This window comes from Sinohyriopsis cumingii, chromosome 16 (assembly GCF_028554795.1).
Source record: "Sinohyriopsis cumingii isolate HCF-2022 chromosome 16, ASM2855479v2, whole genome shotgun sequence".
Taxonomy (NCBI): Eukaryota; Metazoa; Mollusca; class Bivalvia; order Unionida; family Unionidae; genus Sinohyriopsis; species Sinohyriopsis cumingii.
Window position 1 is genome coordinate 59,897,107 of NC_142976.1, and position 27,071 is coordinate 59,924,177.

At 33.8% G+C, this 27,071-nt stretch overlaps 1 protein-coding gene across 1 annotated transcript; it reads left to right on the forward strand.

The window, feature by feature from the left end:
* Positions 1-426: 426 nt before the first annotated feature.
* Positions 427-25,241, forward strand: LOC149780510 (carbonic anhydrase 13-like). Its single transcript, XM_089937506.1, has 9 exons — positions 427-577; positions 2,488-2,571; positions 12,093-12,251; positions 15,772-15,941; positions 17,927-18,034; positions 19,599-19,674; positions 22,365-22,376; positions 23,854-24,011; positions 24,524-25,241. The coding sequence occupies exons 1-9, from the start codon at positions 520-522 to the stop codon at positions 24,758-24,760; spliced, it is 1,062 nt and encodes a 353-aa protein (XP_089793632.1). The 5' UTR covers positions 427-519; the 3' UTR covers positions 24,761-25,241.
* Positions 25,242-27,071: the final 1,830 nt, after the last annotated feature.

Consider the following 27,071-nt stretch of genomic DNA (forward strand, 5'->3'; position numbering starts at 1 on the left):
GATATCTTGTCTTGTTTTACCTTTACATAGTCTTAAATAATACTTCTTCACAAATGACAGATTCGCTTTATAACGAAAGAGTCGATACAGCACAAATGAGAGTGTAAAACAATGAAACATTTTATGTGTCGTAATTTAAAATGTCCTACTTTGCGTTTTTAAGAAGACCAGTTTTGCATTTTAATAAGGAATGTACTTTTAAAGCAACTTCAACATCACCGTTCCTTGATAATCATAGACAAAAAAAAAATCGGCCTTCATGCAGTTATTTTGAGAATGATTGATTAAATTAATCTGTATATTGATAAAATGATTTCATAACCAGGGTGGCATGATATATAAGCAAAGTAACACGGAATTATGTACGTGATTCTGTACGAGAGTTATAACCTGTTGTATTTTCTCTTCTCTTGGATACATACGGCTTACGTATATAAAGGGGTAGGCGGCGTGGCTACACAGTCAAAGAAAACACGACCAATTCTGAAGCAGAAGAGAAGTCACATTACATCTGAGACCATGGTTGTTGCCACAGTCATATTACTGCTTGCATGTGCAGCTGTCTCCAACTGCGTGGGTATGTAATACAGCTCATGTTTAATTCGTTGCGAAAGCTACTTGTATCATGAATTTATATGCAATATTTATATATACTAGTATATATTGGTATGTTCCATATAGTAATTTCTTTCAGTATTTGTTTCGTAATAGAGGCATTCAAGATAGTATTAGATTTTCTTAGAAACAGTTAGCTTTAATTTAAAACCAAACAATTTCGGGACGATGCAGAGAGTAACCTATATTTTCTTAATTCCATAGCTTAGGAGGAAAATTTCTTAAACCAAAGAACGAGAATTTCAGTATACGGTATAATGTCCTTTTAGCATGGAAACAAACACTTTGAGACTAAAATCTATTGGGTCCTAAAAATAATGTCTCATTTTTTCGATTTTAATTTTTTCCTCAGTTTTTAAATTTCAGTCTAGGATTCGTTAGAGAATAGACCCACCCCCACACCACTCTGACCCACCCTATTCCTTGGGTTTGAAGACTAAACCCGATACATCCTCTTACATGTCCGAGGAGACGACCAAGAGAGGCAGTTTATTTGTTCTGAGGAGGTCTTGACAAGAGTCCTACTTTTGTAGAATAATTTTAAGCTTGCATTTGAAGCATTTTACGTATTTTGCCTTTATTTTTTGGGATGCCTTTTGGGGGTATTTGTTGCAACATCTCTGCCTTTTATACTTTGTCTCCTCTGGCAGGGTGGTGTCTTCTTGGGAATTTTGGCATGGTTTTTGCACATACTATTTATGCAATTTATCTTTTGCATGGCACTATTTACCCAGGATTGTGTTCATGTGCCGTTACACTCTATACGTACAAAATGTAAAATAACCAGGGTATGTGGTACTTTATTTACCTCTCCGTTTATAGATGTTTTTAATTTTTGCTTTAATTTATTTCATTGGAAAGAATCAGTTATATTTGTCAAGTCGAGTAATAAGCCAATTATTACAGGCGAAATAAATCTTGAGAACAGAACGGAACAGAGATTTATTGATTCTGTTCTGCTCTGTTTTTTATTTTAAGACTTTATAGTAGCACGAATTAATTTATTTAAATAGCCCTAGTCAAATGTTTTAATATGAGAAATTCTTGAGATATTCTGATATTTAATTGTTTAGTAATTTAATAAAGGGAATAATTGTGTGTATTGTGTGTTTGGGCCCTATTTAACTGAATATGGAATGAAATACTGATATTAGGCTAAAATTGTGTAGTGAACATTCATGTGAATGTGAAACAATACAAATCATACAAGTGTGAAAGTAGAGTCTAGTGAATGCATGATCTTAGTTTTAGCTTGAGAAAAAAATGGTTGTGACTTTTGCCAAGTTTAAAACCTGTCAGTTCACAACAAATGCTGCATCGATGTCCTTGGAAGTAAGGGAAACATCTACTTCAAGTCAAACTTACCCACAGAGTTTTAGATTTTGTTTTCCCTCAGTCTTGAGATGAACTAATAGTAGCAGGCATTTTACTCCAGGTGTGTTATATTAAGATTTGCATCTCTTTCCTTTGCATGCCATAAGAAAAAATTAAAGCTTTCAACGAGATCTTGTCTGATAAAATATAGAAATTACTTCCAAATTTATTCTATAAACCTTTACGTTTTAAGAAATTACACTTAATTGTTTTTGTGTTATTTTAGCTATTTATATTTGGATATGCCGAAATAGAAGTTACACGTCTAAAATTTTTTTTGAATATATACAAGCACTCGCATGCACGTGAAAGAATGAACACACGTATGTGTGTGTGCTTGTTTTGCGGACCAGCAGACCCCTGCTGGCTTGAACATTCTAGATCGTTTGAGTTAATCTTTAAGACATGACAGGCAGACAATATCGATATTATCTATAATATTTCGATTTATGTTAACTGTTTTGTTTTTCTCGCCACTTTCGTTCTGGTTATTTCTAGGTCCGGATATTTATTCGGATAGCGGTAACCCTGTGGAAACTTGCCATGTCAACTGGACCTATGATAGAACAAATAAAACTCATGGTAAGTTACAGTGTATTTAAATAATTATAGTAAAAATGCCACGGGTCATTTATGCGCATTTACTCATTTTAAATTAAATATAATAGTGTATAATGGTTACTTGTTTTCTTCTTTTTTTTTTGAAATTGTGTGTGTGTGTGTATGTAATTGGGATTTTTAACGTAGCTTTAACAATTTTTACAGTCATATCGCTACGATGTCTGCAGTGTGGCAGTTTATAGTGATGTGTAGCCCTTGGGCATCATGCTGCAGACATGTAGTATGATGTCTCACCTAGTCACAGTATCTTGACACCAGGCCCACCAGTCCTAACACTAACCTCTTAATGCAGAGCGCCTAGCGAGGCAGCTGTTTGTACCATTTTTGTAAGTCTTTGGTATGACTCCGCCGGGGTTGGAACCCACCACCTCATGGTTTAGTTGTTGCCCCGAACCACGAATTTAAATCCCCAATGAAAAATTAAGCGCCCCCCCCCCCCCCGTTTTCTTACCGTATTTCATTTCTAGAGTTTAACACAGCTACTAGTATTTGATAAATCAAGGTCATTACTGTAATCTGGCATTAAATATTAGCCTTTACATGTGTTTTTTTTAAATTTTTTTATTTTAGCCTTTTGGAACAAGAATTATACATTTTATATTGTTTCAATGCAAATGTTCGATAAGGTATCCGATAGCTGTAATTTTACACTCACTGCCTTAAATCGATATGTGCGGTAAGTAATGACAGAGAGAAAATAGAGAAAAGCATGAAAATGAAAGAAAAATAATACAAAATAACAGCATATGAAAATTAAATTTAATACTTATTCATTTTTCGGGGGGGGGGGGGGGGCTGGGCACCAGACAGATGCCCCACTTGTCGAAAAAAAGAAAGGTGTTTATGTGTAAGTGTTTCCCCTAAGATGTGTTGTTTGTTCATTTTAATAGAAGAATTTTGATCAAAAATTTATTTTAAGTTACATTTTTGATGAGGTATTTATTAAATGTCCATAGAGTTATATATAGGGCTGTTCATCCGAGCAGGTTTCTTTCACCTTACTCGAATTTCCTTCCCTTAGTTTTTTTTTGTGACCTATGTCAGAGGTCTCCTGAGTCCCGTGTTTGCTATGTGTTATATATGCTATATTGGGTGTGTTATATAGCTTTTGTGAAGGGACAGCAAGACTTTTTCAAATATCCCAGTTGTCTTAGTATATATTTCTATTTGGATATCACAAATTCATTTAATAATTTTGATATGATTTAGATATTTAAATTTAATTATATCATTTTGAATTTTGGCGAGTGAACGGTGTAGTATATGTGGGTTATAAAAAAAATGAAAAAAAAAAATGTTTTATATGCGTGGCTATAGGTGACGTTCCTCGCATTAATTAGATTCGAGAATGAGGCAGGCTGTACTCGAGTGAGGGTCCACACTTTCTTTATTTGTGTTTCTCCCGACTCGAGTCGGCTTCTTCTTTATTATTTAAACTAATAACTAACAAGTTTCGAAAAGGGTTTATAGAAACTTTCGTAGTAACGAAAAAAAAATAGAGAAGGAAGGGACTATACAGTAAGAGAACTGTATAGTTAATTAAAGTGATATAGAAAGGTGCTAGATTCCTAATATCCTATTTCCCTGTGCTTGTGTATTGTCTGCAAGTGTTCTACATGGGGTGTTTTTCCAAGACTATTTCATGGGCCTGACCACTTCGCGTAGCGATATGTGACATATCCCCATGACGTCTTTGCCTCGTACTTTCCCCCACATAGATTCCCTGTCCCATCCCTTTGTTTCTTGTTTTACTATTGATAAAATTTGTTTTTCATTGCTTAGGGAAGTTTCATTTAGGTCCGGGATGAGGTGGGGGCTCCTGTCCGTGTCACACCCCTAATGGGTAGCAAGCCGAAGCTCCGCCTCCGATCCCCCCTCCCATTCCCTCGTTCAATCTCTCCAAGCATAACTACTTATTTTTGTTATTGTTCTGTCAATATTTTTCAATAGAACTGAAGTTTTACTTTGAGGCACCGGAGGATCCTTCATATAAATTAAAACTTGTAAATAGGAGATTGTCTCCTGAGGTGGGAGATGAAAGCGGGGCTCAAGCACGCATTTCGCGGAGCACGCCCCTACGCGGGCTACCCCCTAAGTCCCTCTCCCCCATCTCCTCCCTCCCTGCCCTACTTTTTGATTTGTGGTTTGGTATATCTTAATTTGTTTGTGCTCATCGAGATCGAAGTATTGTTTTAGTGTTGTTGGCTGCTTCGGCTTCGACTGATGTTATTCACTTGGTCGAAAACACGGTGACAGGCAAAACCACGAATGTAAGCATCTACGATAATGCCAAAACCACGAAAATTGAGCCCAACGAAAATAAATGATACTACAGTAATAGTCTTGTATTTCATGAGGAGTACAAGAAAAAGAGCGATTCGATAGAATGTGAAAATGTTATGTATATGAACAGCATCTGATCCATCTTATGTATAAACACCCACATTTGTCTGTGTCGCGGCGGCATCCGAATTTTTCGAAATGCTTTTGTTTCTTTTTGTTCTTCAAACTTATAAACTGGCTCATTCCAATTTTTCTTAACTTATTTGAAATATTTTTATTTTAAATTCCAGTCCTAGGAATGACATTAAACTAGTTGAAAAATAGGAATTCATTAAAAATGTTATCCTTAACGAAACTATTAAATTTGCATATAGAACAAAGAAAACTAGGATCGGAAAGGAAAACGAAATGGAGGGAGAAGAGTAATATTAGAGTATGAAAACAGCCCAAGCGACACATACATTTTAAAATGTAGAGTATTAGAGTATGAAACAGCCCAAGCGACACATACATTTTAAAATGTAGAGTATTAGAGTACGAAAACAGCCCAAACGACACACACATTTTAAAATGTAGAGTAATATTAGACTATGAAAACAGCCCAAGCGACACATACATTTTTAAGTGTAGAGCATTAGAGTATGAGAACAGCCCAAACGACACACACATTTTAAAATGTAGAGTATTAGAGTACGAAAACAGCCCAAGCGACACACACGTTTTAAAATGTAGAGTATTAGAGTATGAAAACAGCCCAAACGACACACACATTTTAAAATGTAGAGTATTAGAGTACGAAAACAGCCCAAGCTACACGCACATTTTAAAATGTAGAGTAATATTAGAGTATGAAAATAGCCCAAGCGACACATACATTTTTAAGTGTAGAGTATTAGAGTATGAGAACAGCCCAAACGACACACACATTTTAAAATGTAGAGCATTAGAGTACGAAAACAGCCCAAGCGACACATACGTTTTAAAATGTAGAGTATTAGAGTATGAAAACAGCCCAAACGATACACACATTTTAAAATGTAGAGTATTAGAGTACGAAAACAGCCCAAGCGACACACACGTTTTAAAATGTAGAGTATTAGAGTATGAAAACAGCCCAAACGACACACACATTTTAAAATGTAGAGTATTAGAGTACGAAAAAAGCCCAAGCTACACGCACATTTTAAAATGTAGAGTAATATTAGAGTATGAAAATAACCCAAGCGACACATACATTTTTAAGTGTAGAGTATTAGAGTATGAGAACAGCCCAAACGACACACACATTTTAAAATGTAGAGTATTAGAGTACGAAAACAGCCCAAGCGACACATACGTTTTAAAATGTAGAGTATTAGAGTATGAAAACAGCCCAAACGACACACACATTTTAAAATGTAGAGTATTAGAGTACGAAAACAGCCCAAGCTACACGCAAATTTAAAAATGTAGAGTAATATTGGAGTATGAAAATAGCCCAAGCGACACATACATTTTTAAGTGTAGAGTATTAGAGTATGAAAACAGCCCAAGCGACACACACATTTTAAAATGTAGAGTATTAGAGTATGAAAGCAGCCCAAGCGACACACACGTTTTAAAATGTAGAGTAATATTAGAGTACGAAAACAGCCCAAGCGACACCGTCATTTTAAAATGTAGAGTAATATTAGAGTATGAAAACAGCCCAAGCGGCACATACATGTTTAAGTGTAGAGTATTAGAGTATGAAAACAGCCCAAGCGACAAACACGTTTTAAAATGTAGAGTAATATTAGAGTATGAAAACAGCCCAAGCGACACCAACATTTTAAAATGTAGAGTATTAGAGTGTTAAAACAGCCCAAGCGATACCTACATTTTAAAATGTAGAGTATTAGAGTATGAAAACAGCCCAAGCGACACACGCATTTTAAAAGAAGCTAGATACGATAACTAAGGAACCTTAAAAAAAATATATAACGAGCAAATTTAAAGCGTTATTCTTATATCGAAAGCAAAATGGATAGAAGGGAGAGAAAACAACAATAAATCGCTAGCTCAGAAAACTGATGTTGAATTTAAAGTCATAAAAGTGCTGAAGGTTTAAGAAATATAAATATATGATTAAAAATAATTTGAAAAAAAGAAAAAGGTTACTACCAATATATACGCCACAATAAACAGTTTTTCCTACAAACCAGGATTTCTTTCCAATATGATCTCACCGAGGTTGAAAAGAATCGTGCCAAAATCTCTTCTCACTCCAAGAATGCACTATGACGTTGAAAAGAATCGTGCCAAAATCTCTTTCCACTCCAAGAATTCACTATAACTTTGAAAAGTATACATAAAAATAAAAGTCCGGGTTCTGGTGGCATTGCTTGTGAGTTTGACAAAATACGTTTTTACGACTTGAGTAGTCATTTTATAGATGCCTTAAACGTAAGTTTTCAAAAAAGTGAAGACTGCCCATTTTACAGACTCTTGGCGTAGCATCCCTAATCCTAAAGAAATCGCAAAGAAATTACAATAAACTAGTTGATTTCATAATAGGTTTAGCAAACAAGTATATTTATGCATACAAAATTTACTAAAAAGCGTTCTTCTATTGAACGTTTCCGTTAAATTTTATAATATGATTGATACGACAAAAAAAAAAAAACAAGCAAACAACACACTTCTTAACCAAAATAAATGAAGCAAGATAGAAAAGAAATGGAAGCATTTCAAAGTTGCTTCAAGTCCTCAGACTGTTCTTGGGCATTTATTTTTGTTGTTGTTAATATTAAACTATATTATCTTATAGATCTCTCTCTCTCTCTCTCTCTCTCTCTCTCTGTATAATGTTACTAACCATTTAAGACCTACTTATACACTTAATTTACGTAACACTGCGTAGTTATGTAGTTCTTCTTTCGCAAAAATGTTTTTTACTGCTGCTAATTACACAAATTCGTATTGTTAATAATAATAATAATAATAATAATAATAATAATAATATAATAACAACAACAACAACAACAACAATAATAATAATAATAATAATAATAATAATAATATTATTATTATTATTATTATTATTATTATTATTATTAATCCACGGTTTAACAGGGAATACTGTTATAACCTCCGTCTGTTCTCCCATTTCTCCGTCTGTCTGCTTGAACAAATTGCGTCTTTGCAAGTTAAACATAATCGCATTAGTAATATAAGATACTACTTCTATTACTAATACTACTACTGCTACTACTACTACTACTACTACTAATAATAATAATAATAATAATAATGACAATAATAACAATATTATATTATCATCAGTATCTGTGTCATACCTCAGTATGTTTGTCCATTTGCCTATCATACCACATCTACTAAATCGCTGGGTAGAAATATACAAAACGTTGTAGTTGTGTTGCCTTGGCTGAACATGGTACATGAAGTGGTAAGTCGTAGGTTCCACTCCTGAGGTCCCATTGACGTGTTCAAAACTTACATGTACTCAAGTTTCAATCAAAGTGGTATTTCAGTTACTTCCTGACCAAACTTTTATATATGCAATCAAAACGATAGACGGATCATATGCTTGAAGAATTTTGCACAATGACCCCTTGGTAACTATCTCACAATAATGATCAATAGCTGTAGTAATAATAATAATAATAATAATAATAAGTATTTTCATATTCTTCGTATTATTATTATTACTATTATTATTATTATTATTAGTAGTAGTAGTAGTAGTAATAGTTGTAGTAGTTGTAGTAGTAGTAATAGTTGTTGTCGTTGTTGTTGTTGTTGTTTTTATATTTAATCCGGGTCTTATTGACGGTACTGAAAAACTGGTTTTAAAATTGGTTCCATTAAATAAAATTCAAAGATGTACGCTAATTAACCTCAGTGGTGTCTTTTTTTTAGTTCAGTCTTATTGAGAGTTCTGTTTCATGAATCAGACAAAATAGTTCAGCAGTTATATAAGAGTTATCATTCTTGAGTATTCGATGGACTCGACCTTTTACCTTTTACCTTGTCCAACCTTTGACATTCATATTATACTATAGTCATATTATATCTATCATATTCATTTCATCAATATAAATGTTATGACCAGTCACTATTATGCTGCACTTTGGAGCCATGCACGTGTACCTTGTAATAGGCTGGACCGTATTAGAAGCAGTATTACATCTACAACTTGGTATTAATATTTTTCAGAATTATTTAATTATTTCATTTATAATGAATAAAAAGCCTGAGTTAAATACAATTTTTTTATTACCGATGTGTTTAATTGTCCTAAGGGCGTACGCCAAGCTTGTGTTTATCGTCTTTATTCCTTTCCTTATTTTGTAACAATCAGAAACCCATTTTAGCTGGAGGAAACAGGAAAGTTTCCGTAGAAACCTTAGAAATGTTTTTACTGTTGTATTCAGAAGATTTGCATTAGCTTACACTGCTCACCAGTTGCAAAATATGCCCAACAGGCTTCATACATATTGCCTAAAGTGGAACTTAAGAGTAAATATGGAAACAAACCCCACTCCCTCCCCCCCCCCAACAAATAAAAAAACAAAAACAAGAGCGGTTGTAATTCGCAGAGGGGGGCCCCGAGTGGCCGAGTGGTCTAAAGCGGTCACCCTTACGGATCACTTCCGTCTCACCGCTGCCTGTGTGGGTTCGAGTCTCGGGTTCGGCCTATGTGGGTATGTGAGAAAGCTTGCCAGTAGCTTCTCGTGAGTCGGTAGTTCTTTTCGGGGTTTTCCCAGGTTCTTCCTCCACCATTAATACTGGAAGCCATGTATAGCCTATCCTGTGCTGAAAAATGGCTTTAAACCCTACAACAATAACATTTCGCAGAGGTGGCTGTTTCGGAAGTTACAAAAAGGGGTACTATGGCCTTTTTAGAGGTAAATATTGGATCATATTAGAAGTATCTAGAATGCATATTTTCTTCAACAAAAAAATAAAAATAAAAAAATTCGGCATGTGTGCCAGAAAACTTTAACTTTGCAAGCAATAAAGGCTATGCATATTTTCAGACAAAGTCTTGTAACATTTGGCATATTACCTGTAACTTGACTGCTTCATGTGTTTGACTCGAAGATAGCTCCCATCCTTAACTATTGGGCTTTGGTTTGGGGACTTTTATGATGCCACTGATATTGAAAACGTTCAGTTGTCATTTCGTAAATATATTCTTGGTAAGTCTAAATCTACTCCATTCATATATAATAAATCAGGAAGAACTTGTATGTAGAGTATAAAATATAAACGTATTTTGAAATTTTGGCTTAGAATTCTAAACATGCTAGAAGACAGATGTCCTAAACAATGACACATTTTATAGCTGGGATGGGATAGGGGAACTGTGATTGCTGGGCTAGCAATGTTAAAAAGTGTTTTTTTTTTTTTACCTATTGATTTGACAATATTTGGTGTACGTAAGGCGTAACTGATGAAAATACATATTTTACGTTGTTTAGCCAGAGAAGAAAAAGATGGGGTTTTTTTGTGTGCAAAAGCTGCAGAATGAGATTAAGTCACTGGAAAGATTTCTTTCCTATGGGTCATTGGAAGTAGAATTCACTTGTCAGAGATACCTAGAATTGTTAAGAGATAGCGATTTTTGTTATATAATCATAGTGCTTAGAGTGGGGAAGTTCTTAATCAGAGGTAACACAAGAATATATGAAAATATTTGTTATGTAGAAAGATTGTGTCAAATTTATAGTAATATTGAAAGTGAATTCCATTTTATTACTGCTTGTCCGCTATATGGGGTATTACGAAGACAATATTTACACACCTTTGTATATAAAATATCCATGCGGGAGGTCGTGGGTTCGATCCCCGGCCGAGTCATACCAAAGACTTACAACAATGGTACTAACAGCTGCTTCGCTTGGCGCTCAGTATTAAGAGGTTAGTGTTAGGACTGGTCGGCCCGGTGTCAGGATAATGTGACTGGGTGGGACATCATGCTACATGTCTGCGGCATGATGCCCCAGTGCTAAACATCACTATAAACTGCCACATTGCAGACATCGTAGCGATATGACTGGACAATTGTTAAAGCTACGTTAAAAATCCAAATCACATCACACATATAAATATCCAACTTTTGAAGAATTTAGGACTTTTGTGCAAAATGAGACTGGAAACATTCTGATGACTAATTTTTGCAATGTTTACTATAAAAGGCTAAAGATTAGAAAAAGATCAATATCACAAAACGTCTGTTTGCTCCATGCAGGTGTTCCGGTTCTCTTTAATCTATAGTGTGTGATTACTGTGTAATAGACATTTGTATTTCACCCAGATAGAAACAATAGACAATCATGATTACTTGCATAATAACATTTCCAATGCTTTTGGGTTTTTCTGTTAGATACTCAAACACTTTTTGTACCTCTTGATGTATGGATATGTATCATGGGCTAGTGGTATATATTACAAACAAACAAACATTATTATTATTATTATTATCATTAATATTATTCACGTTGCTATTTGCTTGTTTATTTAGTTTACTTGTTGATATGGATTTTAAGGTAAACGAATCCTTATAGACATTAAAATGCATAGATGATTCAATAATCCTACACGTGTTCAGATATTGATTACATGATTGACTTGGCATATTTTCGTCATTGATAGTCCCATAAACTGGTGTCCACTGTGGTTATGTTTAATGAGGAAACTAGTCACTCCTCTTTCTCCTCCTCCTCCTGGTATTACTTCTGCTTCTTCTATTTTTCCTCTGTTAGGGTCATATAGTCAGTATTGTGCTCACATGCCTTTAAACACTTAATATATTTGTTTTCCTCAGCCTCCTATTTCTACTTTTCCTTCTCTCCCTACTGCCACTAGGTAACATGAATTTCGATTAGAAATCGGTTCCTGCAGCTCCATTGTCTATATAATTGTCTTTGTTATGCATACATACATACATACATACATACATACATACATACATGCATGCATGCATGCATGCATGCATGCATATATATATATATATATATATATATATATATATATATATATATATATATATATATATATATATATATATATATATATAGAAGAACGGAACAAGAGACGAGCAGAAGGGGAAAGGATCTTCCGAATCAACACTACTTTATGGACCAAATTGCAATTTATTTCTGTGTGAAGAAAGAGGAACAGTTGATATTATTATTATTATTATTATTATTCAGGATCCTTCTGTTGGGACATGTTTGCGCCAACGTGTGATGGCGAGAGGCAGTCACCAATCAACATTGAAACAAAAAAAGTAACCTTCAGGTCCTTTGGTCCAACATACCAGAGAAACACTAGAAACACTAGTACTTTAACTGGACACATTAAAATGGCTGGTAAATGTTCCTACAAACAGCGTACTGTATTTATGCTCATGATAATATTGTTTGCATTTTAAGTTGCATCACAAGTATTGTACATGCAAGGAAAATATATATATATATATATATATATATATATATATATATATATATATATATATATATATATATATATATATATATATATATATATATATATATATATATATATATATATATATATATTGGTCATAATTATAATCAATCCCTTTAGTTTAGTTTAAACATATTTTATTGTAATAATAGGATACAATGGGATTGGGCAGCTTCAAATTGGCCCTCTCTCTCTACATAATATAACTATTGCAACGTATTCATCATGACAGTATAATAATAATAATGAAACTGATGAGAGAGAGAGAGAGAGAGAGAGAGAGAGAGAGAGAGAGAGAGAGAGAGAGAGAGAGAGAGAGATGTGGGGTGGGCAGACACGAGTTAAGTAAGTTACTGAAATTGTCCTGTATCGGTTATATATTTCCCCAAAGCAGTAAATCTAAGTTAATAGTTACATAAATAACTGAACGTAAATTTCTCTATTGTACTTCGGACAGAACATGAAGACATTCATGATGGTTTCAATCTCACCACAGGAAGAAAATCATAATTTTTTGAGACGATGGCCGGGTCAGAACAATCGTCGTTTTTAACTTTTTAATTCATCAGATTTCTTTTTTACTATTTTTTTTGTGTGCATCAAAAACAGAACGCAATCTTTAGCTAAACATCGCGTATATTTCATTGTGATCCATCTTTTCTCAAGAAGCGATCTGTTTATCTGACGAGTTATGTTTTTGTTACATACATATATACTGCTTATCTACATTTACTTACCTGTTCAATAATAATAACAATAATATAATAATACTAGTGATACGACTAGTAACAATGGCAAAGAGAATTAAAGTAATTGTGGCAATATTAGTAATAATAACGATGATAAGAAAACTGTCGATAGTAGTGTTTGGGTCGGTAATAATAATTATGGGAATAATTGCTACTTTTTGAATCTTCTTGGTATTATTATTATTATTGGTGTTATTATCGTTGATGTTAATTTTAAAAAATCAATTAGAGGAAAAAGCAACGCAGTGGCGTAGCAAGAATCTTTGCTCCTCCTCCAGCAAAACTTAATTTTGGGGCCCCTATGTGATAAAAACTAGGTTGCCATGTTATCATCAAAATTAAAGCCCAAAAGGAGCGATATCTACAGTTTTATAACTATTTTCATTAGGCCTGTAAAGTTCTGCAAGGTAAGCACTTCCTCGTGTATGTAATGTTTGCGTTGTTTGGTTCTGTTTTGTAATTACCTTCTAGAAAGATTCGCTAAGAATTGAATGCGCTTAGGGAAATAAAAAAATAGTTTTGTACTGTACATTGTCAGTTTATCTCAGACACACGATATCGATTGTTGAATGCAGTGCATTGCATTTAATATTATCCCAAAAGAAGAATAAACTTAGACTAATTTTTCATGTATATTTAACTCTTGACCAACAATGGTAATAGTTTAGGGAGTTGCGAGTCCACTGTTTATGTTAGAAGTATGAAATGCGCAAAATACGTAAATGAAAACTTTTGACGGTAGCAACAAGGCAGTTGTTTCTATCCTGATTTAGATCTGTCACGCGATATGAGCTATTTCGTGTGACTAAATAATGCCGGAAACAGTTTCATATTTGCTTTTTCTTGGAGGTGTTTATGCAAACATTCCGCGCATTCAGAAACAAAATAAAATCATACAGAGTGAACTCTTTAAAGTATTTTTACGTCTTAACATGAGGTACAATTCCCATTCGTGCATTCTTAATGCTAATAAACAATAGCAAGGAACACTGTTATCTGAAGAATTATTAGCGAAATTATAAGAAAATACATTTGTTTGTTAATGTAGGTCTAATGTAGAATATTGACCTCGGTAGAAAACCTACCTGTTGGTCATCTTTCTGCGGATAATAACAAAGTATGCTGCTGGTTTGCTTGAAGTAATCTTACTTCTTTTGTAATGTTAAAGTTTGAGTGCCATTCCTGGTCATTACGTTGTTTATTTTGGCTATATAACTTCCAATGAGCACAGCACAAATTTTTACAATTCAATGAATATTAACTGATAAGAGTACATAGATTAAAGTATTATATAGTATTGTAATTACAAATAGGTAAAATATTGAATCAGCTGCTACTTAAACAAGACGTTTATTTTTGGTAGTTTATAAAGAAAAATAACCAGCAAATGACAAGTTCGAAAACATTTGAAAACATTAACACAACCCCGATAAATGTATATGAGAGCACATGCACATGTGTCTTCAAACCACAAACCATACTGGTTATTGATGTTATGGACGAATAACTTCGATTTTACAACTGTATGTTAAGGGGGGACAATTCAACAAAAAATTCCTTGTTCTAGTGATTAAGTATTTATATTTATTGTAACGATAACGTGATCTAGATACTCGCCCTTTCAATAGATTCCAATCTATAGCATGTATAGTTTCTGCCCTTCTCCATTTTTACCAACGTATTTGTATTTTAATATATATATATATATATATATATATATATATATATATATATATATATATATATATATATATATATATATATATATATATATATATATATATATATATAATTAGAAAAATTTTCTAGCCTAGGATGAATAGCCTGTACTTTGTATCTTACTGTTACTTAATATAAACTCTTTGAAACTTCCTTTTTCTGTAATGACTCTAATTTTTCTTCACAAGTTTTAACGTTGAATAAAAATAGTAAAACGGACTTTTTTTTGCATAAAGTTGTTAGATTTTTACCTTTGCGTGAAAGGACAACTTGAAACCAGTGATAATTTCTCAGCTTACTTTCTTGCCAAATTCAATACAAAAACTTACCTGAAGAAAATCTTAGCCCTCTGCTTTAAAAAGCTCAAGGAGATCATTCTAAATACCATTCGAATATACAAAATTCGGTTACTTATATTTTGATACCATTTTAGACATCATCATCGTAATTTTTATCATCATCTTCATCATCGTCATTTACATTTGTATAATTATCGCCATTTTCTTTATTATTATTATTATTATTATTATTATTAGTAGTAGTAGTAGTAGTAGTAAGTCCTAATAAATGCAATGCCGACAGTCAACGATCAACATTGGAACGGATAGCCATTACTATGCTATCCAGCTAGTGTTACACCGTACAGTCCTAAAACACTCTGCTGATTTGCAAGTGCAGCTGCCATCATACTTTAACTTATAACGGGTTATAGAGGGTTACGTTATGATGGTTTGTTTCCATTATGTAAGCGTACTTAAGTTATTACAGCCTAAGGGTTCATAATCTCTTTCATTTCGTCCAATATAGTATAGCAATTTATTTTATTTGGGTGAAATACTGTAACATTCAAAACAGTTTGTGTTTAAATACCGTATGCGATAAATTTCTTACATATAACGTGTCTTTTTAATGTCGACTGTTTTCCAATCTGCAGAACGCGCCCCCAAGTTTATGATTGATGAGACAGAGAGTTCATTTATCTTGTCTGGCGTTCCTTTTCACTTGGATAAAAGGTTCAAATTGATGCAGTTTCACATGCACTTCCATAAAGTCAACGTCAAGGGATCCGAACACAGGGTCGACTGCGAAGGACATGATGGAGAGGTAGTTATTACTTATGACGTGTTTGCAATTGTTGGACTGGACATTCAGTTGTTTGATTAATATAAATTATGAAGTGGAACTCATTAATTTTTTTTAAGCCCTGTGTTATATATATATATATATATATATATATATATATATATATATATATATATATATATATATATATATATATATATATATATATATATAATGCCACACTATTGGTGGATAAAAGGGTATCTTTCAGTAACTGGCACAAAGTATCAACCCTGTAGATTTCCCATCGACTGCAATTGATTACTTAAGCTTAATCGGAACGTTTCGGCCTTTTCCATCGCTTGCTGGAAGAAAAACATCTGAGATAAATAATAACCATTTTAAACTGCCTTCAAACCCGTGGTTGTTGTTACGTCGTAATGCCCCTATAACGTCCCAATCAACTGATCACGTGTCATTACTAATTGTAACGGATGCATAAATTGCAGACTTATAAAACGAACGATTTCTTCGGTTATTTTCTTTTCAAGTTGGAGAAATAACATTAAAAATTATTTCATTGATTGTTGAAACCTCATCGACTCTGTTATTATTGCAGCTAGCCGGATGTCGGTGCGCAGAAAACTCATAATTTTGGAAACTATCACTACAATTACCTCCAAGTCTCTTTCAATGTCGAATAATCTCACATCGGAAAGAGATTAGGATGTTCCGAATAATGTTAAGCGGTCATTTTGTGCATTGATTGGGGTGCAGACTCAAGCCAAAGTAGCAATTCACACACAAAAAGCAAAATGTTACTCTTGTTAGACTGAATCAAATAATACCTGCTGTTGGTTGTTACTTCCGCTTGTACAACAAGTTGTGCTAGATACAGAAATAAATAATGATACCAAAGGAAAATTGTCAAACCTGAAATCTTAAAATAGCAAACGAAACATGATAAAACTCGAACAGGCTTTGAAAGTTTAAGATTTCTCTTCTAAATTCCACATTATTTCAGCTTTGCTGCCAGTAAAGTTGCATCAAACATACTGTACATGGTTTGTTGCCGGTCAATGTGCATCAAACAGACTGTACATGGTTTGTTGCCAGTCAAGGTGCATCAAACAGACTGTACATGGTTTGTTGCCAGTCAAGGTGCATCAAACAGACTGTACATGGTTTGTTGCCAGTCAAGGTACATCAAACATACTGTACATGGTTTGTTGCCGGTCAAGGTGCATCAAACAGACTGTACATGGTTTGTTGCCAGTCAAGGTGCATCAAACATACTGTACATGCTTCGTTGCCAGTCAAGGTGCATCAAACAGACTGTACATGGTTTGTTGCCAGTCAAAGTGCATCAAACAGACTGTACATGGTTTGTTAGTTGCCCTGCGTAAATGATAGAGTCGACAGGTAACTTAATAAGAGAGTTGCTTGCATCGAATATATGTAAAGCTAACTACTGATTGGTTATTTTCCGCCCCCAGTCTCAACCAAAGCATGCAGCAACATTACGGAACCCACGGTTTTATCGACAAATGTTCACGTTCGTTTCATATTATTTTCATGCGGATGAAAGACCTAGAACAGTGAGCTCCTCTCACATAAAACGTAACTCAGTATCTCAACACATGGCAGGAAACACCAGAAATAGAAGCTTACTCCAAAGAAACACATGCAAGCTTTTAGTAGGTCAAAATAGTTCAGTTTTATGACGAAATGGTCAGGTCTCATGTAACAACTTTTAACCAATGAAACTGCAAGAAACTTATCTGATGCAATATTACTATGTTCGGATACCAGAATCATTCATCGAAGGCACACTGCATCAATATATATTAGTATAGAAATACGCGTGATTCATTAAACTAACGTTGGTTCATGTACGTAGATGCTAGTAAGTAGCTAGGTTGGTAGGTAGAAGTTTAGTGTATTTGCATGACGGAGGTATGTATGGATGGATGTGAGGAATAGAAACAAAGAGACAATAATAGATAATTTGCTTCTTAAAATTTCAGCTGCACTTTGTGCACGAAGAAATCTCGTCAATGAATGATGCAAGGACTTCAAACAATAATGCAGGGACCCGAAATGCAAATAAAGTTGTCTTGGCTATTTTTGTGACGGTACGTTTTGCATATGCTGCTTCGGAAAGCTACATTTATGATTAGCGTATATATCTCGAAGACAATATAGTACGCCTTGTTATCTATACCATGACATATCAAATATCATATGTTGTATACGTTTTCAAATCTTTTATTGATACTATTAAGCAAACAATTTGTTCCTGTTAAGTCATAAAATTCTGCACACAAACTGGACATCTAAGTAAGTTCAATTTATATCATGTAGTGAACAGTTTGATCCAAAACAACATAATGAGATTTCTACCATGAGCACTGAGAGCGACATTTCAACAATGGTGTACGTTACAATAATGTTAAAGGAAATAAATTAAATAACCATATTCGAAGTTCAATCAACTGAGGTGAAAACAATTACAGCAATAAAGCAAATGTTTTGACAGCAGTCTGTATTTAAGTAAGAAAGTTGCTTCATCTTTCGTAAGAATATTACCAAAAGGGAGTAAAATCTTGCTTCAATAGATTTATTACAAAATTCCTTGCAAAAATCAATATGGCTGAAGGTTCGTATTAAGTCTCTGTATGTCTCCGAGAAGGAGATAATACTATTTTAAACCATTGTACTATAGTATTATTTCGTTTCATCAACAATTTTTTAAAATATATTTTTCATGATGTGATAAAAGTAATCTTGTGTACAAATGCTTATTTTAAATGAGATTAACGAAGCTTGTTAAATAACTTTGAGTTCATATTATCTGAACAATTAACTGTTGACGTTTTCTGGAACAAAAAAGAAGTAAAAAAAAAGTATAAAAAAAATAATAAAAAAATGCCACAAAAAACCAACAAGAAGGGCAAAGAATTTTCACATGTAGAAATAGGCATATTATCTCATCAAATCATTTATTCAATCACAGGCTGAATGCGTTTTTGATCCATCGATCGAGAGATTTCTGAATTAACGAGCAAAACGTTATAAAAGAATTATGTCCGGTTTATGAACTTAATCTAATTTCTTATGGTTTCTTAAACAGAGTCTGAGCATTGGTGTATGTCGCACAATATGACGTCGTGGTTTGAAGCTGCAAACGTTTCTTATGTCATTCTTCCAACTCTACATAATTGATCTCCTCAATCACTAATCTTTAGACTTGCTCCATATTCAGGGGGTCGTTTTCTTTCTGTCTTCAACAAGCGCAATTTTATTCTTGTCAGTGACTTCTCTTCACCTTCGACGTCTTCTTTTTCTCCAAGTGACCATCATCCCTCCCGAAGTCGCTTTGCCACTTGTACTAAGGGCTAACACAAAATAGCATTCACCATTTAAAGCATTCCCTTTGCTTTAATAGGAAAATATTTTCCTGGGTTAACGCAATATTGAAAAATGAACAGTTGCTACTTGTTCCTGCTAATGTCACACTTTTGCACATGGGTCCGATTTGATATTTCGCCTAAGTGTTATGCTAGGCCATAGCGCATGTGGCAGAAACGATTTGAGAAAGAACGATGGTCAATATATATATATATATATATATATATATATATATATATATATATATATATATATATATATATATACATGCATGTGTTTGTGTTCCAGATAGATGAAAAAGAAAACAAGACGTACCCGGGTCTTGGCCCTTTCTTTGGCAACTTAACAAATGCTGTAATATGCGGTGAGTACATTTAACGCTAAATTTCACAGAGCAGGTTAAATAAACTAAAGGGAAAAATTTCTGCGTGCTGATTTCACCAGAGACAACATTCTTCTTGTCGTAAATATATATACCCGTGCGATAGAGAAGTCTAGCTGTCTTGCTAACTTTACTTTTCATATCTCAGTCTAGTCATCTCAGACCAGTCGTCGTAGTCAAGGTGTCCACGCGCTCAGAACTAATTTTAAAAAAAGAAGCCCTTGTTGTCTTCTGATGTGCCAGACGGAGTTGTACTAAAATCAAACAACAACAGCAACAAATATATAACAAAAACATAGTAACTTAAGGTAAATCCATCTTTGAGAACACACCATGCAAAAACATTTCGAGAGAGAGAAAGACACAAACACATACGATGTCGAGCTTTTTGGTATTATGCTAGTTCGTTCCACACAGCATGGTCAATTTTATCCTATATACAGGCCTAGCTCAGTACATTTTCAGGTCAGCGTCATTAATTTAGCTAGAGCTACCTAACTAGTTTTAAATACTTCGTGTGAAACAAATTATATACTGTTAGCTACATTTAATGACGCTGACCGGAAAAATGACTGCTACAGATAGGATAAAATTCTCAATGCTGTGTGAAATGAACTGTGACAAAAAACACTGATCCATGAACAGAGACTATAGACCTATACACTTCATAGCCTCCTATCTCTCTTAACAACTACGGAAAACGTAGTAACAGCCAGAAAAGTGTTATACAAAAACATTCTTTATTCTAATTTTGTTAAGCATCTCCATTGTGCCCCGGCTGAATCAAAAATATATATACAATATTTAATGACAAAAAATGCACTTACTAGCCAAAAGGAATCATTTATCCGTCAGCACATTAATCTATAAGCAAAGTTCACTGTAGCATTTGCCATATTTCCAGGACAGAAAAATAAATCTTCAAAGAATCTGTGAACTTGAATGTTTAGGACATGGTTATCCGCTAAAGTCCGTTTTTGGAGGGTCTATTATACACGGGGGTAATATTACAATCAGTATTAAGGACAACACAAGTATGTCACAAACATTTTCACCTCCTTCAAAGAAAACAATAGTTATATACGATAGTGACATAGATCTCTAATTACCCATGAATAATAAAGCAAGATGCTACTCTTCGTTACAGCTTGTACTAAGTATAACCACAGTAGAACTCAGTAGCCAATATCGTTTAATTATTTACAATATAACTTTTGAAAATTGGAGCTAATGAAAATAAAACAGTTTCTTGTAATAAATATTAATTATTTATTGTCAATTTCATATAACATCCATATATTAAATGTTATGATACCTCATTAGTATGCCACGTTTTATGTTTTTTTCTTTTCTTTGCTCACATGTATAAACTGTGTACTTCGGACGTAACGGTCACAGCACAGCCCTCATTAACATATTTATATTCATGCACCGCATGTAAACATTGGACAAGAACACTAGTGAAGAATTCTTTTTATTTTAAAGGAAAAATATTTGATGAGAAAAATAATCTACGTTGGGGTTAGGAGCGAGAAAAGAAAATCCCAGTCGCGGGGTTACATTATATGTCTCCCCACCACTCAGGCAAGCCTCGCGTGGAGACAAATAATATAACCCCTTGACTGGGACTTCCTTGTCTCGGTCCAAACCCCTATATATATATATATATATATATATATATATATATATATATATATATATATATATATATATATATATATATATATATATATATAAACTGTTGCATATGTTGACATTCATATAAAGATTAAGATATGTTTTACTTTCCCTATGTACAGTATACAAATATACACCAGTAGTTAACGAAACTTCTCTGTTTGTGAAATACTTTTTACGCATCCCTGTTTTGATGCTAATTCTCAAATTCACTCTTTTGGTTAAGTCTCTGATTTCAAGGAATAACCTAACGGCCAATGTCTGTGGTATATGTATTTATATTTTTTTCAATATATTACTCTACAACAATATATATATATATATATATATATATATATATATATATATATATATATATATATATATATATATATATATATATATATATATATATATATTGTTGTAGAGTAATGCTCTCATTATTTGGCCCAGAGGCTAAAAGTCCCTGGATTAAGGGAACGCCATCCCCAAAGGAAAATATTTGTAGCACATTGGATTTCTTCCTTTCGTGTCCAAGTACATTATATAGTGAGAAAATCAATACTTTCCGATTTGCCAGCCATGCTTGTTTTCATGGGTAGGTAAATACCTCATCACCTTTTATCTTACATTGGAAATGCATATTTGTTTATAAGGTGGGGATGTTAACAGCTTAAAAGACAAGACACAGCGGTCAAATTCAGGAGGATGGGTTAAACTTCCCACTGACAAATATTGGTTATGCATGTACTTCTTGAGGAAACTATTATACACATGAATATCATGCCCTGCAGCTGTAAATTCATCTGGCGATTTCTACAGTTACCAACCAAGTGATGACATCTTAAGTTAGTGAAACATCCCCAAAATATATTATTTGACTTCTGAAATTTAGATGTAAATTATAGAATCAAATTAGCCGATCCTGTGTTAAAAATATATTTTAAAATTTTATAAGTGCACTTTCCGACAATAATGATGACTACACTGAATATTCGTTTATTTATTTATTTCAGGGACAGACAAAGGTAGTGTAATTTATGCTGTTTCAAGTACTTTTCCACAGCACATAGAAGGAGTGATTTTCATTAGCTCAGTCAAATCACGGTTGTTCCAAACGGTGGTTAACCTTTTCACAATCCAAGCAGAGCTAAGATGAGTAAATCTCTGTTAACTTTCTCTACATTGCTAGATTTGTAGAGCAAACAACTTTGCACTGGGCTTTTCCCACTTTTAGGGGTGGCCGAGAAACCCCAGAGTGTAACCATTGTTTAGCAAGCCAGTTTATTGACCTATTCATTCCCCACAATGTATTTACAGTTCTAGGGCGGGTATCTTAATGGCTTGGATGAGATGACACAGAGGCCAGTTTCCAAGACGATCGGAAAACAACTCTCAGAGGCTAATGTTAGCTATGCATGTTTTCCTGTAGCAAATATTGTTCACGTTAATCAATGAATATATAGGTATAGGGTGTGTACCTCAAAATTGACAAAGATATGTCCCATAGGTTACATCCCCCAGTTCCCGTCCCCAGGGCATGACATAATCTACACCCTTGGCATTATCTTGAGACCACAGACAGAATCTCGTACTACATTGTATCGAAATAGCTACTTTAGTACAAGAATGGCATGTATGACCACATATGTGCAAAGGGATATTACTTTTAGAATATAATGCCATATTCCTTAAACTGTTTGTTTCTTAAAAAGGTTTTGGAGGAATTGGCTTTATCGGCACATAGTGATTAGTAGTCCTCTTGGATGCAGGAATGAATGTAATTATCTATCTGTCCTTATGTAAACAAGAATATATAATGGTGGACTCTTTAAATATGTAACTGCTTGAGTAAATTAAATAGTCATTAATTATCGAACGGCAGAGGCCTACTCATGATGATGATGATGATTATGATGATGATAATGATATCGACGACGATGATGACAATGATTGTTATTGATAATAATAATAATAATAATAATAATAATGATAGTAGTAGAGGTAGTAGTAGTAGTAGTTAAACCTCTGTCTTATTTGAAAAATTGGTTTTGAATTATGTCCCACTGAATAAAACTCAGACTTGTACGCTAATTAACCTCAGTGTGTTTTTTTAAATTTCAATCTTATTAAGAGTTCTGGTTCGTGAATTGGACAAAATAGTTCTGCAGTTATATAAGAAAGTGTTACTTTTGATCAGTATTCGATGAATTCGAGAGATGTCCAACCTTTGACATTCATATTATACTACAATCATATTATATCTATCATATTGATTTCTTCAATATAAATATTGTGATCCTTCACTCTTATACTGTTCGTTGCAGCCATGCACGTGTACCGCGTTATAAACTAGACCGTCTTATTATGAGGTATATTACATAATAAAGAAAAAGAATTCTATGACTATTACGGCGTTATATTTTATGACCTAGTCGCTAAATATTACAATGTGTGATGCTTACTGTTACAAGAGGAATAAGCCTAATATCGAGGAATTTGTAGTTTCAGGAAAGGGTAAGACATTCACAGTAGGACCTTTAGAGTTCCTGACAACCCTGGGAAACCTTTACAGCTATGAGGGATCATTGACCACCCCTACCTGTAATGAGACTGTCACTTGGCTCGTTAGACATACACCTGTGACTGTCTCAAGAACTCATGTGCGTAAAAGGGATTTTCAAATTAATCCTTAGTTACACTCACAATACACTTAAATAACATAATTCTCTATAGATACGAGCAGATAGTAGCAAACAGTTTTATTTAACATTTGCCATAAATTTCCTATCTACATTCTGTTAGTTTTGATAAAGTATTTATTTCATTAGCGGATATAATTTACATTACGCCATGTCGTTGCACTGTAAATCTTGATAGGTTTTCTACTATGATGTTGTCAGAAACTTCAAGTAAAATAAAGCAGGAAAGAAAAAGTACTCAGATGCAATCTGTATATGTTTGGCTGCATAAGCAGAGATCCACCTTCTCCATGTGGGTATGCATACATAAATAAAACACTCTAATTTATTAAATTACAGAAATAATTAAACGAATTAATTTACGTACATGTTGGCTAAAACAAAAGTTAGATTTAAGATATTTCTAAACGTCAGCACAGAAGGTAATCTCTTAAATAGAAATGGTACGTTAAACGCGGACGTTTTCCTTTCAGTTTGAAGAACTTTTAAAGTTGAAGTGGGAAAATACTGAAATCTCCGTTCATGGCAATGTCCGACCACCATTTCCTATGAATGACAGGAAGGTGTATACCAACTTTAAAGTGCGAAATGAGAAAAATAACGAAAACCACAACGGCAACAATAACAATGAAAACAATGGGCCCACATGTACCGAATGGTACGAATCGAGAGAATGCGGGACAGATAGCGATGATGATGACGACAACTAGTCACCACGAGGATCGTTCAGAGAAGAGAAACCGATAAAGGATTGGGACATTTACTTTCGCTTCTGTAATTATTCATTTACCACCCTTTCTGGGTAAAAGTGGGGTTATTCGCAATCCGTTTGAAGTTTGCAGTCAAAATATTCGTGTACTAACCAAGATCCGTAACGCATCAAACTTTATTATTATTATTATTATTATTATTATTATTATTATCATTCTGAGATGGATTATAAGTTAATTAATTACAGCCGAATGGTTGATCACTGACACAATCAGTGCTGGATTTTACCAGAAGAACTTGATACCTGATGTAAGTCCAGATACATCAACATGACTGGCTAAAACAAACAGTGAGCTATACATTTGAAATATCATATAGGTTCATTCGAAACCTTGGTTTGATTTTTACGTGAAATCAGGCCGGGTCAATGAGACAATAATCATATTCTTTGTTTGATGCAAATTAAATGCTCCTAAGATACTTAGCATTTCAATGTCTGTTTTGATTTTAACCTGCGTTTCGCTCTCTCTCTCTCTCTCTCTCTCTCTCTCTCTCTCTATATATATATATATATATATATATATCTGTTAATATTAACTTAGATTTTAAAGTGTTGGCATAAAGCAATTTGATACACAAATACTAATGGTATATCAAGTTGTGATCCGCCCATGGCGCATTCAAACGCATATATAAATGTTGTTTGAAAATGAGGTCATGTTTCAACAGTAGGCCATCGCTTCTAGATTCTCCAAATCTGTGATGAAAAAACATGGGACACAATTTCAACGAAATTCTTTGCGCATTCCTTTTGATTTCTGTCTGTCTGTCTCTCTGTCTGTCTGTCTGTCTCTCTCTCTCTCTCTTTCATGCATTAGGGATAGAACACTAGGAAGTCTGTGGAATGAGAGAGAGAAAAAGAAAACTGAACTTGCACAAAAACCTGGGTCTTCAAAACGGTTATGTTTTCACGTTCCATGAGATTTTAATACAGTTTTCGGAATACTAATGATACAAAGTTGCAGTAGCCTGTCAAGATTATAGGTACATTTATCGATTAAGAAGAAGACATACTGTGATCTATTTAATGCAATGATTGTTTTTATTTCTTTATTCGTATTTTATTAAAACTATTAATAAGAGTCTGAAAACAGATTATTTAATATAAAAATATCAGAAGGCCGCTCTACCCCCACCCCTCCAGCCTTACTCTCTCATTGAGTGATGTGAGACAGCAGACTAATCGCCCATTCAGAAAACATAGAATAAGTAATGAATACGTGCCTTCATATTACGTCTCCACAACCCCACCACCACATCTCTCTCTCTCTCTCTCTCTCTCTCTCTCTCTGGACCATCGTAGAAAGATACCAGTGAAATTCGTGAAAAAAAATGAGCATGGCGGATATTCGCCTGTGTCATGCGATGTTATCTATAGACCTATGAATGATGGCAACATATAATCACACGAACCAATGGAAAGGGGATATATAAAAATGGAGGAATAGAAACAATTGTATGTTCAATAGTAATGTTAATTAAATCATAATAATGACTAAGGTCAACTGTAATAGATCTAAAAGTTTGAATTATCTCTCACTGGTTCCTCATTTTGCTTAGTTTATATTTCCTACGTGTTTAAATACGCTGCGCATTCAATGTTCAAGTTATTATCTATGCTGTGTTTGTAGTACTCTGTTTCTTCATTTAAACCATATTTCATGTTTAAACCATTAGAGTGTCTTATGTTTATTTAATCAATATGAATAAAATTAGAAGTGCATAAAATAAAAGATGTAAGTTATCAATTTGCAAAGGAGATTCACTGCTTCCTCCCCCCTCTGCTTAGAACTCCACGCTTTGTACAGAAGTGCATTGCAGAGAAGCGCGCTCTGCAGGGAACAATATTAACTTTGGATATTTATAAAAATGCTGTAGCAACATGCACGTAAAGTAATACTAAATTATTTGAATTATATTTTCGGTTCCTTTCCAGTCCTCAGTTTGCTTCGATCTAGTGTCCAGAGCTAGCAACATTATGGGAAGATTAGGTTTTAGAAGAAGATCTTATAAAATAATAAATCTTATTAAATAATAAAACAATGGGAATGATTGTATTGTAACAAAAGAAACCAAATTGGCATCAGCGCGACAACACAGTTTGTAACAATTTCATTTGTTTAACACAGTTAAGGGAGATAATCCGCGTTTTATAGGCAATTGATAAAGAGTTTGAAATAGCACAGAAAATCAATTCAGTTATAAAATATATGGCATTTCAATCATCAGTTCATCACTGGTAACACTTTC